Consider the following 13752-nt stretch of genomic DNA (forward strand, 5'->3'; position numbering starts at 1 on the left):
GACCCCACATATCAGTGTCAGATTTAATGAATGAATATGAATGCATAGTGACAGCTCTGGAGAGTGGCTGGCTGTTGTTACATGTTTGTAGTGGAGGGTGTTGGTGGCCCGCATTATTAAACACAACACAGTAAATGAAGGTATGAAAGTGCCTCCTGTGCCATGATGATGAGTGATAGACTAATCGGAGGGATGGGTTCTGTTTTTCCTAAAGGAATAGTTTTGTGAAAAATTATTTTGTTTGCTAAAAAAGATGAATGAAAACACAGATATATTACTTTCATGCCTGCTATGCAGATTTTATGGATTGGGCATCATTGACCACTTGCAAAAAACAGTATTGGTATTTCTTTCTCTACAACTTTTAGTTTCACCTTACCCTTCTCTGTCCCAGCACCAACATTTACCAGCTACACTTCTGTAAATGGTTTCTTTTTAATGTGCCTAGAATTCTAAAAGGCTGGGGAAAAAAGCTTTTTCTTACTATTCACTTGGACATGGAATAATTTACAGAAAGATCAGACGAGGTCTCCCTTGGAAAAGAGATTTGATCTAAATGGGGTTTTCCTGGTTGAATAAAGGTAAAAGAAACAATAATAAGAGATCGATTTCAGTGATTTCGGTATTCAGTGGATGATATTGATCAAAGCTAGCTAAACTAAGCTAACTACCTAATGACTGATTAGTAGCTGGTTAGCTTATAGCTTCAGATGTAAGGGAAAGTGTGAGAGTGTTTGCAAAAATTATGAAGTATAAAACTAAATGTAACACATCAATCTAACGGCAATAAAGACTCTTTCTCAAGGACTCTGGTGTCTTAGCGTGTTGTTTTAAAGACTCTTGCATTTAGAGCAGCAGATATGTGTTTTTTTCCCTGTTCTTCTACATTTAGTCGATGGTTTGAATGATAACAACTTCACTTCCTTGCACAGTATTTTGCATTAATATACTGATGGTGCAACCTCTATATTCAAACTCAGCAACTCAGACTACTATGTTAACAGCTTCCCCTATGAGACCCTATACAGGATTCAGGATCTAACTTCACTATCACTGATAATCACTTGCATACATTTCTCATTTGTCTTTATGTACACCTTTGTACATAAAGACTCTTTCTCAAAAGACTCTGGTATCTGTGTAACATTATCTCAATGAAACATCAGGATATACTACAGGAAAATATTGACCTTAGAGAATAGAGAAAAGAATACGGATGCTGCTTCACATATCAAAGGCCAAATATGAACTGAGCGTGAGTATGGATAAGGCCATCTAAAACATATACCTAAGCACATCAGTGAGCTTGTTTTGCTTTAAAATGAGCTGCTCACCTCTTCATTTTCTATTTTTAGTGTGGCCAGACGTGATTGCAGCTGGTGGTAGCGCATCAAGAGTTCTGTCTGGACAGGCTGCTGTGCACTCACTTGACACACCTGGGATTAAGAAATAAAGGGATATTTCCGAAAGTGACTTAACACAGTGCAAAATAAACATAGCAAGAATAAAGACCTTCAAAGAAAGCCTTTTTAAATCATTACCCTCCCTGTTGACTCACCTCATCTCCCATGTGTGGCTGATAGTCAAAGCATGCAGGAGGACAGAAGATCTGGCAATGTGTGTCCATAAACTTCAGCTTGTCTCCTCTGGTGTCCATGGCATCCACTGCTCCCTCCAATAAGTCCAACCCTTCGTGCCGAGAAGTTTCTAGACTATATTCTGCAGAAAGGTAGGTTCTCAAGGTGCGTGCTAAGCTTGCATGGTACCCTAAGTCGCAACACTGGGGACAAAAAAACAAACCATAGTAATTACAGATCCAAAAACAAACTTAACCTGAATAAAAATGCACTCTGACAAAAAGAGAGTATTTCCATTTCCATCCATATTTCCATTCTTGGCTCTGACTTACATCTATCATGTCTGAGACATCGTGGATGTAGTATTTGGCCACCAGGGCATTAGTAGCTGCCAGATTGAGAAGATAGTCATTCCGGGCCTTTGTGCATTTCATCTTGTTTTCAGAGTACTTGGCTTGTCTCTGGGGGTGTAAAAGGAAGAGCGAGAGTCCCATCAAGGGAGGAAGCAAAATGGTTTCCTAATGTACTCTAAGAATGCATTATACATTAAACAGTTGTATCTTCTCTATAATCTGTCAGTGTGCATGTATAAAATAGTTGGATTTACTCGGACACTTCAATTACAAATGCATTTACAGCTTGTTTGCAGTCGAATAGATAGAGTGCATTGGGAGTAATGTGCATGACATAAATCCTCATCATACATGGGCTAAAAACAGACCTTCTCCTTCAGTTTCTCCATCTTCTTTACAGAACTTCGACGCTGTGGACGATCATCGTAGCCATAACGCAGGCCAATGTCATTAGCCTTGCCAATGTGCTTCTCCTCCTGCTTTTCTGCCTCCTTCAGTTTGCTCTCAGCACTGAGACTCTCAGTGTGGTACATGTGGTATGTCTTCATCACCTGCAAGAATACACAGCAAGTATAAAGGACATCACAGTTAAACGAGCAAGGAAGCTGATAAGTATGATGAAGAAAAGCAATATCCTCAAATTTTGGTACAGGATCCTTGTTGATCATCAGATTATTTTACTTTGTAACCTAAAGATTCTGCAACCTTACAGAAAAAAACTCAAAGATCCGACAGTACGTAGAAAAAACTTCAGTCTGAACCAGGCTAAGTTAAGGAGAAAGAAATAAGAGAAAGAAAAACCGTAGGGAGACACCCTGTGGTTTGTTCTTTAGGACAAAGAATCAACTACAGGACTGAAAACACACTAAGTGGCCAGCAAAAACGGGCCAAAACACCACGTAATCTGAATTTTAAAATCCAATGAGAATGACAAATGTGACTTTGAACTTGACCTTCAACACAAATTTGATGGAGACCTGTGAGATGATCACTGTGTGCAGGCTCCACTAAAATATGACCAATATTCTGTAGTTAGGAGGAAGAAAGATTCTTGTGAATTATTAACGGGCAGACAGAAGAGAGACGCCTCGCCACGGCATGAGGTCATTAGATTTTGGCTAAATAAACTAAGAATTGTCAGTATTCTCTTTTTTATGAACCTTTCTTATTAATTTTATAACCAGATCATCATGACTTAATAAACACAGCAGCTGCTTAGAAAGATACCAATAAGACGCCAGAGTACTTTTGTTCATCACACAAGTAAACATTAGTGAGTGTAGCATACTCATCATTCTCATGGGACTGTCATATTTTCATTGACATTTTCTAACTCAGCTGGAGTGTCCAGTACGTTTGTCTGATGTCTCCACACTGTCTGAATAGCCTAACCACAGAATAGCAAGACAAATTAAATATCCCAGCAAAGTAAAGTAAGACAGTCGTGGTACTTTTACAAAAACAATCTCTGTTTTTGGATAAATGTTTCATGGTTTTATCAAAAAAGCCACATGTAAATGTTTAACTAGTAAACCTGAATCAACAGCACAGTCGCACAACATCTGCTTCACCATCACTGATTCTCAAGTTCTGGTTTCCTAGCAACCCCGTCTGCAACGGACGTGCAAAGGACATTGAGATCGATCAGCAGGGGAGGAAGGAGGTTACAAAGTGACAGTGAGCAACCTCCTCTGCTACAGATGAAACGAAAAACTCCTCAATTTTTGCAAAAACTCAGCAGCTGACCAAAACCAGGGACCTGCTGCCTGACAACATTTGCTTATTTAAAATGCAAATGATAAAATAACCACACAATGATTATATTTTCTCTTAAACTCTACACTTTTCTCAATTATAAAGTTGAGCAGACTCCTGCTATTCCTTATGCTGTGTGTGGGAGCTGCAGACAGGCATTTAATAATGCATGAATCAGAGGGAGGAAAAATCAATATCAGTATAGCAGTAATATAACATGCACGGTACAATGTTACATGTGAGAACTATTCTCATGTGGTTTATACGATTTCAGTAATCCAGATTCAAATCCATTTGTGATGTGCTGCATACACATCATTTTGCAATGTGCACATGTGCTTAGCTTTCTTACTAGGTCATTTTTTTTCCTTTTGCCACCAACTCTTTTTTTTAATTTAGTAATTTTGTAAATTACTAACAATTTGCGAAACTAACTGTAAAAAAAAAAAAATCCACAATTGACCTACTTTCTGCTCATCTTCGCTTTTTGCTCCTTTATCATAAATGAATCAAATCACAGGGTTGTCAAACTTTGCTGCAATTATGTTTAGCCAGTTTTACAGGACCACGATAAAGGATTAATCACCTGCACAATTAAGCTGACAACAACTAGGATGTCAAGAGAAAGGATTGAACGTGCAAGCAGCCAAGAGTGGAGTTTTATACATCCTGCAAAAGAAATGACGCTCGGTCATGAAATAAATCAAATTTACAGTGAAAAGTAGTGCAAATCTATAAGAGCATGTTGTTGTTTCTCATCTTATTTGCAATGGAATGTTTTAAGACCTTTAAAACACAATTTGGTGACTGCTCTGTTTAATCACTGAAATGAAAAACAATGAATTGTGGATGTGACGAGGGAAAAAATAATCCACAAGGGTATTCTGTTTCACAGCATGCTATTGTCCTGCTTGCCAAAATACACTTTCATCGTAGTCTTAATTACATCTAGTCTGTTTATGCTTGTAAATTGTTTTTTCGTTTATGCTATGAATCATATTAGCCATTGAGCAGTAAGTAAAGATAAGGATATCACCGAGCAATTAGAGCCAGAAGAATGCATTCTGGCGAGTCTGCTGTACTGTCCCACATGCAGCCAGTGATACACCTCAGTTCCTTTTCTTTTGCCAAATGAAGATGCAGTGCAGATAAACGCAGATGTTTTGTGTCTGCACCACTGCACAAACCTTTGCTGTGTGTTTACTAGTATGCATATGCACACATTTCTATATGCAGTATGTGGTTATAACAGTCCAACGAGAGTGACAACTGTTAACATATGAGGCAAGCAGAGGTGTCAGATTACATGTAACATTAGCTGAAAACATTACAGAAGCTCATTTTGCTGTAAGCACAGTGCACCTCTGTAGCACAGACTGCTGAGTCTGCTTGAAGCACAGCTAGGAGCACGAACACTGTCTCCTTCAACTCATGTAGCAATTCACAGCAGGAGGAAGAATGCAAATTTTATCCTTTCATGACCTCAGGAGAGGGAAGAGATGACCTGTTACAGGCTGCTCTGCTGAAAAGGCACATCTGCTCTGTGTGGTGTCAAACCCACAGGTTGCAGGTTTAGGTATTTAAAAAAAGCCTGGCTTTAAGATTGACATCCCATAGGCTTTCAACACAAGCAACAGCAACTCACCGTGTACAGTTCATTGGTGACTTTCACTAACTCTTCATGCATCTGTACGCCGATGTCTTTACTCTGTAAAAAAAGAAAAACAGGAGACAGCTTTGTAGAGGAAAATAATACCACATTTAAAGGACAAATGAAGACAAGTATTCAAACATCTAAGAACAAGAACTGGGTTAGTTAACAGAACTGCTTTCCCACATGTGAGACACTTGAAAGCTGTGTGCCAGTTTTATTTTGTATGTGATGGATGTCATCAGTATTGAAATGCTATCATTACGCTGCACCAGAAAAGATACAATGCCCAAAGTGCAAATGCAGACTAAAATAGAACAGCGCAGTAACTGCAGAGCATTTCCCATTGAGCGGAGTCGCAGTTTCCGTTTGGTTTTAAAGGATGAGAGCCTATGATGAATTGGACATGTCCCACAAAAGGGTTATAACCTAAGACGGGGAATGATGCCAGTGGAGAGTGAGCCTAGAAATCCGTTTGAGGTAATACGGAGTAATGCTCAGCTCAACCAATCCTGTTTTTGTTTTGTTTTTTGTCACCTCTCAGGGACTACTTTGTCAAAACAGCAACCTTGCAATTTCACATGTGACAGGCATTAGACTTTAGCACATTCAGTACATTTAGTCTTTGTTTAAAAAGATGCCAGAGTTGATTCATTTCCCTCCCCCCATGTGTCATTTATTAACATCAAGACTGCAGCTGAACCAGGATACTGGAGTATAACAGGATTATTGTTCAGAACTTTACCAGAATTTGAGCTAACATTTTGAAAAAGAAAAAAAAAAGATTTTCTGCAGGCAGTTAGTGTTTTTCCTAGCATGGGTTACAGGCCATCCCATTCTCATCAGGGCTCCCATCAAGATACTGCAGAGCCCCCTAGAAGGCATAAATTACTCTAAACTCCTGCTGCTGTCAAATGATATGATACTGATATAAAATCCCTAAGGTGGTTGGGGGTGCTTTTCCACATGTACTCTGCTACTCTCATGCAAAGCATATGTTATGTATACTCTTATATGTAACAGTATAAAACATATATAGTATACTAAAGCATATATATAGTATATATAGTTTCAGACATATGTTTGAAAGACAAAATTTTGGATAAATGAAAGAAAGTTACAGTTGTGGTCAGAAGTTTACATAAAGTTAATATAGCATGAGTGTCAAGCTAAGTTTTGGCTTTAATGATTTCTTTGAACTGTTGTTTTTTCCAGGGTGGAATGATTGAACAGCATAAATCTTTACTGACTTTGGGTGGATGAGATTGAAATTATTTTTGAATATTCTCTAATCCTCCCAGGATTCATACACCCCCACTAATATTTGGTTAAATGTTCCTTAGCAACTTGCACCTCAACCAGACACTTTTGCTAGCCATCCAGAAGCTTCTGGCACAATTTCGGCTGAATGTTTGATCGCTCTTCTTGGCAGAAGGTGGTGGAGTCCATTCAAATTAGTTGGTTTCCTGGCACCAACCCACAAATCATTTCACAAATTCTCAACGGGGTTGAGGTTGGGGCTTTGGGAAGACCATTCCAGAAGGTTAATGTTAGCCTCCTCTATCCTTTCTAAAAACCTGTCCTGATGTGTTCGGGATCATTGTCCTGATGGAACAACTGTGCCCAAGTTTCAACCATCTGATAGCTGTTGATTTTAGGTGAAGGTGAAGAATTTGTAGAGCTAGTCCTCCATTATTCTAAACATCGTGAGCAATGCACTAGTATCACTGTAGTACACTAAAGTACATTTACTTGGTTACACTAAAAGTAAGAGAAGACAAAGGAAATTTTTTTTGTTTGTTCCTTTGTTTTTTTTATGGGCTATAATGCAGTGGTTTTACTGATCAAACCATTCGAGATCAAAATGGGAAATACCTGACCCGTACACTAAAATGAGTTTGACATCCCTAACTGATATTTTCATGCCCTTCCCCTAATTAGATTTTTTATATATTTTTTATATATTAATTATATTTTTACATATTACCTGTCATGACATTTGAGCAGATGAAATGTGTGTGTTAGTTACTGTCAGGGGAGCATGACCTCATTCATTTAATTCTGATTCTGACCTTTTTGAAAAGTCTGATGACATCTTCACCCACGTGCGCCAAACGGACAATGACGTTGTTGTTGTAGATGTCGCTGAGTGTGGCGTGGTCTTTGCTCTCGCGTCGGGTTTGATCCAAGACCAAATACCAGCAGTTCACAGTGGAGAGGAGATTTTGATCTTTCCTGAAACAGCGAGAGAAATACTTTGTTAATGAATGAAAGGCCTTCAGGAAATGTAAACCAAATGGGATAAAGGCTAACAAGAAAACTAAAGAGGACACCTAAGAGAACGTGTATGTATGGTCACGACTTTCTTACACCACCCAACATTCATTTTAATCCTAGCTTATTTACTATTTGGTGCCGCCTGTGGGCTTCACATATCAGAGATCAAGTGGTCACAGCTCATGTGGGGGGAATCAGCAAGTAAAGGCAGCATACGCACTTGTTGACACACAAACTCAGAAGGCATGCTGGCTGCCTCCTTGCTTAAGAGGACATGTGAGTTTAATTATCATCACACCAAAGATTTAATGGAGGTATTTTTCTTCTCATTTTGTCTTTAGAGAACACTTTAGCATGACAGCATATACAAATGCTCTGTGACACTGCTGGATGCACACAGTAAAAATAAAACATTTTTTGCTATCAGCCAATAGCTGACCTGTGCTGCGAATCAGACAAAATTGAATTGTGAAAGGAGAACAGTGAATTTGGGATGAATTAATTTCACAGTTTGCATTTCTTTGGGGATGTGAAAAAGACAATCAGACCACAGAATTCTTTTTGCCACACAACCTGAGCAAAAGGAAGAGTTTGGACATTTGGGCTAAGATCACCATTTTCATAACTTCTAAAAAACACATTATCAACTAAGATGGAAAGCATTAGAAAACTCCCAGTAAATTTAATGTGAAAAGTTCATCTTAATTTAATGGGGAACCTAATGCGTCATGATTATACCAGCATGCCGCAAAGTGTGTCATTAGTAGAAACCAGCACTAAAACCCCAGGTAGCAAAATAAGTGCTTTAAACAACCATGTCTAATAAGATGATGACCTCAGTTTGTATCAGCAATATGCTGCACTAAAATCTACCCTTTGTAGAGTTATAAAGTCATGCTAGTTACAAGTTTTTATACCCCAAGTCAAGTTTTTTAAATAAGAAACCACTGACACGTCGCCCAAGACTGAGCACTGATAAGTTTACACAGTCATTTTAATTTATTCAAATGGGTTCCTGCCCAGTACTATTATTTATCAGTCAAACAGCAAGTTAAAAACCATCTCTCTTAAGACTCTAGCTTTTAAGTAGACTGCACAGAAACCACTCATGCTGAATAAGAGTCACAAATAGTGACTCAAAAAGTGCTAAACATACACATGTGAAAATGTACAGTCATATCGGATGTGTCACATATTCTCTTCGATCTCTTAGTGTTGCATTCTAGATCATTGCTCATTGCTTACTGCGATCACCAAGTAAAGTTAGAAGCCTTACATATCCTTCCATGGCTGAAATCCCATGGCAGTAACATATGCTCTTAATACTGTTTAGCTTCAAAAATATGACTTTTCTTAAAACACAATGTCTGGTTCAGTTGTCTGTGCAATTAGTTCCAGTAAATAACCTCAAATTACAGATGCTTTTCTTGTGGTGAACCCGCTGCACTTTTTCTGATCCACAACAGCTTCTTCGTTTTCAGTGTGAATCAAAAATACGGAAGTTATTTTTGACTCTAATATTGGTTTTGAAGATCACACTGAAAGAGTCGTCCTGACTTGTTTTCTCTCAACTGCTGCAAAACTTTGATCAGTTTCATCCGTGGAGAATTGTATTTATGCTTTCATTTTCTTTTTGAAGTGAATTATAGCTGTTTTTCTGCCTTGGCGAAGCTCACTCTAATCTTCAGCTAGCGCTCATTTCTGCACTATAACAAAGGAGAAGAAAGGCACTATAGGCCCTCTCCAGCTCCCTCAGTGCATCCAAAACAATGCTGAAATGTAATCTAAGACTGTTCAAAACCTTTTTTGTTGTGCTATTTTTTAAACTCCTAAGTTGTTTCAGTGGGAAAAAATTAACTCTGTCATGCACACAAACTGAACATGAACATGTTTCCATTGTCATTGTCTTTTTTTGTCCAAGGCATAAACACTGCATTGTTTCAGTCCCATTCATAATCAGTATTATACACTGACCGGCCATTTTATAAGGTACACCTTGCTAGTACTGTGTTGAATGTGTCTTTGTGTCTTCGTAACTTCCTCGATTCTTCAAGGCACAGATTCAACGTAGTGCTGGAAAAATTCCTCTGAAATCTTTGGTCCATATTGACATGATATGGAAGAGCGTGATGTCCTGGTGGAAGCAGCCATCAAAAAATGGTAAATGGACTGGTTGTTACATAGCGCTCTTCTACTCTGAACACTCAAGATGCTTTCCCCACCTGCCTCATTCACCCATTCACACAAGCACTTTTTTCTATGCAAGTTCTTCCTATGCACTGAAAAGCAACTTGGGGTTGGTATCTTGCCCAAGGATATTTGGCATGTAGACTGGAGCAGCCAGGGACCGATTAGTAGATGACCCGCACTTCCTCCTGAGCGACAGCATAAAGGGTGCTAAAGGGATATGCCAAAAACCTGACCCTACTATCCCAGTGCCAAAGCCACAATCAAGACTCACTGGTTCATTAGACCAGGCAAGGTTTCTGATCTTACAGTGCTGTGCCAATCTGCATTTATAGATATGCAGATATCTATAAATGCATTTACTGCATTGGCAGTGTTTTTGAGATCATTTTCATCCTGAAAAATGAAGGTGTTGGCACTTTCCAAAATCCGACTGTACATTTCTGCATTAATAATTCCATCAATATTAACAAGCTGAAATGCATGACAGAGTCCACCATGCTTTACTTGTGTTTTTGATGAATGTAGTCACTCACTGTTTACCTCTCCGCTGATCTCTTCTGTGCATACTTACTATGATTTGAACTACTATTCCATATGATCTGTTGCTACTGATTTTCAGTCCAGTACTTATGTAATTAGGCATATATCAGCTGCTCCTACCTGTTTCCCTTTCTTAAGAATGGCATCTTGACAGCCACAAATCCACTGAGAATATTTCTGATGAGGATTCAGTGAACACTAGATGTGTGGTTCTAAAGCTAATTTTGAGTACTGGTCATCAGCTTTTTCTTTTTGCTTTTCTTTTCATCCTGTAACTCTTTGAAAAGAACATGAACAAGCTATCCTTTCCCTATAGGCACTCCTTTCAAGCAGAGCAGTTGTTTGATCCAGGACATGGGATGGTGCTGACCTGACTGCCAATGTTTTGCGGTTGGCTGCTCGTCAAGTTTTTAGGACAGTTTATGTGCCATTGTTGTACAACTATAACAAGTACAACAACACTTGTTTCAAGAAACCTTTAGGAGAATGCCACCCTCATATGAATTACAATTTAGTGACAGTGAAACACACAGCGCACCTACTAACTGCTACAAACGACACCAAAAACAGCGTTTTGAAACATAGAGCGATTTGAATTTTCTCACAGGTAGCACTTTGGTATAGGAGGTTTTGAAAATGTTCCCAGATGTTCTCCTGATAGCCCTTTTAGTAGCTGCAAATTAAAATATGAAAGGACGACTGATAAGAAAAAAGTGGGCAATAAGTTTTCGCTGTTTGAAATAAACTATCAAAGTGAGAGTGCAGAGCTTGTTCTAAGACTCCAACAGAGAGGACCGCACAGTATTAATAATGACTGAGACTTCATCCAGTCATTTCAATGGAGTCTTCAAGTAAGGAATCCATCTTTTGACAGACGGATATAGTGATAACAGTATATTATGGCAGGGGGAAATCTGGGACAGTGGGATGAGAGAAGCCATGAGAGGGTTTTTCCTAATAGGGGTCTCCCTTTGAGGGTATGCTCCATTTATCAATGTGTCAGTGGTGGAGCTCTCCACCATGATTACGCTTCCTGTCCAATTGGCTGGAGAGGCTGAAAGAGAGCTGGAAAGACCTCTCCTGAATAAACCAACGAGTTAGTTATGCCTGACTTACACAGCTAGGTCACATGAATGGATGCCTATGCTGTAATTTTCTATATTGCTAATCATTGCTATGACAGATAGTCTTTCATTTGTCAAAATAAGTAAAGGCACATTTTTCTGTATTTTTAACTGTTATTCTTAAAATCTAATTTGATTGTTTATTTTTGTTTTTAATTAATTGCTGAATTGCTAAACAAACAAATAATTATAACTGTGATTTTCAGAAAACATAAGTATTCTTTTTTTGGCTTGGACTTCTATAGGAATAAATGGCAATGGGCAGCATACACAACAGAACTACAGATCTTGATCTGAAAGTCAAGAGTCTGTTGCAGGCTGGTTTTAACAGAGAGGAAGTGGCTTCTCAGCATACTGCAGGGTGTGCTTGTTTCATCACCAGTAATCTCCCACATACAAACAGCTTAAGCCAGTTAAGTAAACCCAAGTAAAATAACCCCTATTGTCTGGTTCTTTAGATTTCTAAATGAAGCTGTGATTTATTTCCTGCATCCATTGAGAAAATATGAGTATCTGAGTAGCACCCTGGCATGAAGAAGCTGTTTGAGAATGGAAATAAAATGACAGCCACAGAGAAAAGAAAGGGGGGTGGTGGTAAAGAGTCTGACCTAGTTGGAAAAAACACAGCAGCCTGAGGCCACAAGCTTCCTTGGCCCTGGCTTCATTTCAGGTCATTTCTTCTGCTTTCATCCCCCCTCTGTTTCTTTTTTAAATTTTTCTGTTTATGCCTTCTCTCTTTTTCCTTTGTCTCTGTTTTAACTGTCTGTGTAGCAATCAGCATCAAATATATGGGGGTTGTTTACCAGTCAGACACATGGGATACAAATGTTCCACTGTGCAAAAGTCTTTGGCTGGACTCACTTGAAGTGCTGGTGCTCTCTGGAGGAGCGGATCTTGGAGGAGTAGCGCTCAGCCAGTTTGTCCAGGCCTCTGGAGTACTCAAGCTGGAGCTCGGCCTTTCTGCGGAAGAACTCCTGCAGGTCCTGCAGCAGCTGCAGCCGGGACTCGGACTGCTGCTCCAGACAGCGGAACTGCTCCACCAGCTGGTTACGGATCTCTGCATATCAAAAAGGGAGACTATGTTCAGAATAAATACCGCCTCTCTGGGGGATCAGGCTTGCATGCTGGGCCTTACTTCTGTCTGCCAAACAGGGCTGCAGGTCAAAATTAAACCCACAATCTTTCCACAGTGGATTGAGCAAAGCATGTAAACACAAATATGTAAGGATACAATCAAGCTAGCGCAGGCACTAATAAAAGAGCAAAGTCGTCACAATTGGATAAAACCGGACGTCAAACTGTATTTGTCTGCTGTCTGAGTTTGTGCGTGTGGTGAATGAGGTGGTGGTGTGCATGTGGGGTGGGGGGGGGGGGGGGGGACCAAATGCTGGGGTAGCACATGTGTATATGAGATGCAAGTCTGATGATTACAGCAGACAGCAGAGAAAATATAAAATAGGTCAGCTTCTCAAAATGCATTGTGCTGAGCGAGCCTTAAGAGAAGTTTGACTTGAGAAAACAAATCATAGGCATTCTTACAATTATAAGATTACTGTGGTTTCTTTTCATGACATCTGGAAAGTCTGATTCTGTTCATTGAAAATGAGAATTAGGGATAAATGTATTTCAGTCCTTTTTTATAAATACAGCTGGGACAATATTGGATGTTTGATAGAGAAGCAATATTAGTACAAGCTTTAGATTTTTATATTGAGTATGTCGGTCAATTTTCAGGAGGTATTCAGACATGTTTTTCTACTCTAAAGCTAATATAATTATTTACCTTCCTGAACTTCTTCTCTGTGGCCATATTTTAATGACTTACCCCCACCACGACCAGACAGTCCCTACTGGTATTCCAACTGGTTATTCCTGAATACCTCTGGGATTTCAGGTAATAAAAACATCAAATAAAACAGTAAAATCCCCTTTACAGTCTTACATTAACACTAAAAAGGAAAACAAATCACATTCAATGTCTTCCACGTACAGTTTATGGCAAGGCTGTCATAAATCCGAAGGTTAAGAGGCTGCTGGCTGTGAACCATATATCATGTCAGGACTGAGGGCTGTGTTTAAATACCCTGCTACTGCCAATGCGCATACAAAAAAGCAGCAAGCATCCATAGGAGTTGGCTAGAACGGATGCTGAAAACAGTAAACAGCTCTTATGTAGCACTTTTATGTTTCGTTAAATCTTAATCATAGCCTCCTTGTAACTATCACTCTGTATTGCAGAATTTTGCTGAGGAAATTTTTAGTGCTGCGTAATTTTGCTGAAAGCA

At 39.2% G+C, this 13752-nt stretch overlaps 1 protein-coding gene across 1 annotated transcript in view; it reads right to left on the reverse strand.

Annotated features, from left to right (window-relative positions):
* Nucleotides 1-13277, reverse strand: part of LOC146575170 (SLIT-ROBO Rho GTPase-activating protein 3-like) — a 30563-nt gene extending 17286 nt beyond the window's left edge. Inside the window, exons 1-9 of the mRNA XM_085275697.1 lie at nucleotides 13251-13277; nucleotides 12603-12621; nucleotides 12329-12524; nucleotides 7409-7571; nucleotides 5331-5393; nucleotides 2299-2481; nucleotides 1910-2038; nucleotides 1559-1780; nucleotides 1335-1436 (exon numbers count right to left, since the gene is read on the reverse strand). Coding sequence (XP_085131823.1) covers nucleotides 1335-1436; nucleotides 1559-1780; nucleotides 1910-2038; nucleotides 2299-2481; nucleotides 5331-5393; nucleotides 7409-7571; nucleotides 12329-12524; nucleotides 12603-12621; nucleotides 13251-13277 — 1104 coding nt within the window. The remainder of the gene's footprint in view (nucleotides 1-1334; nucleotides 1437-1558; nucleotides 1781-1909; nucleotides 2039-2298; nucleotides 2482-5330; nucleotides 5394-7408; nucleotides 7572-12328; nucleotides 12525-12602; nucleotides 12622-13250) is intronic.
* Nucleotides 13278-13752: the final 475 nt, after the last annotated feature.

This window comes from Mchenga conophoros, linkage group LG5 (genome assembly GCF_057382185.1).
Source record: "Mchenga conophoros isolate Kocher_MC1m ecotype Shallow Benthic linkage group LG5, M_conophoros_male_GT1.1, whole genome shotgun sequence".
NCBI classification, from domain to species: domain Eukaryota; kingdom Metazoa; phylum Chordata; class Actinopteri; order Cichliformes; family Cichlidae; genus Mchenga; species Mchenga conophoros.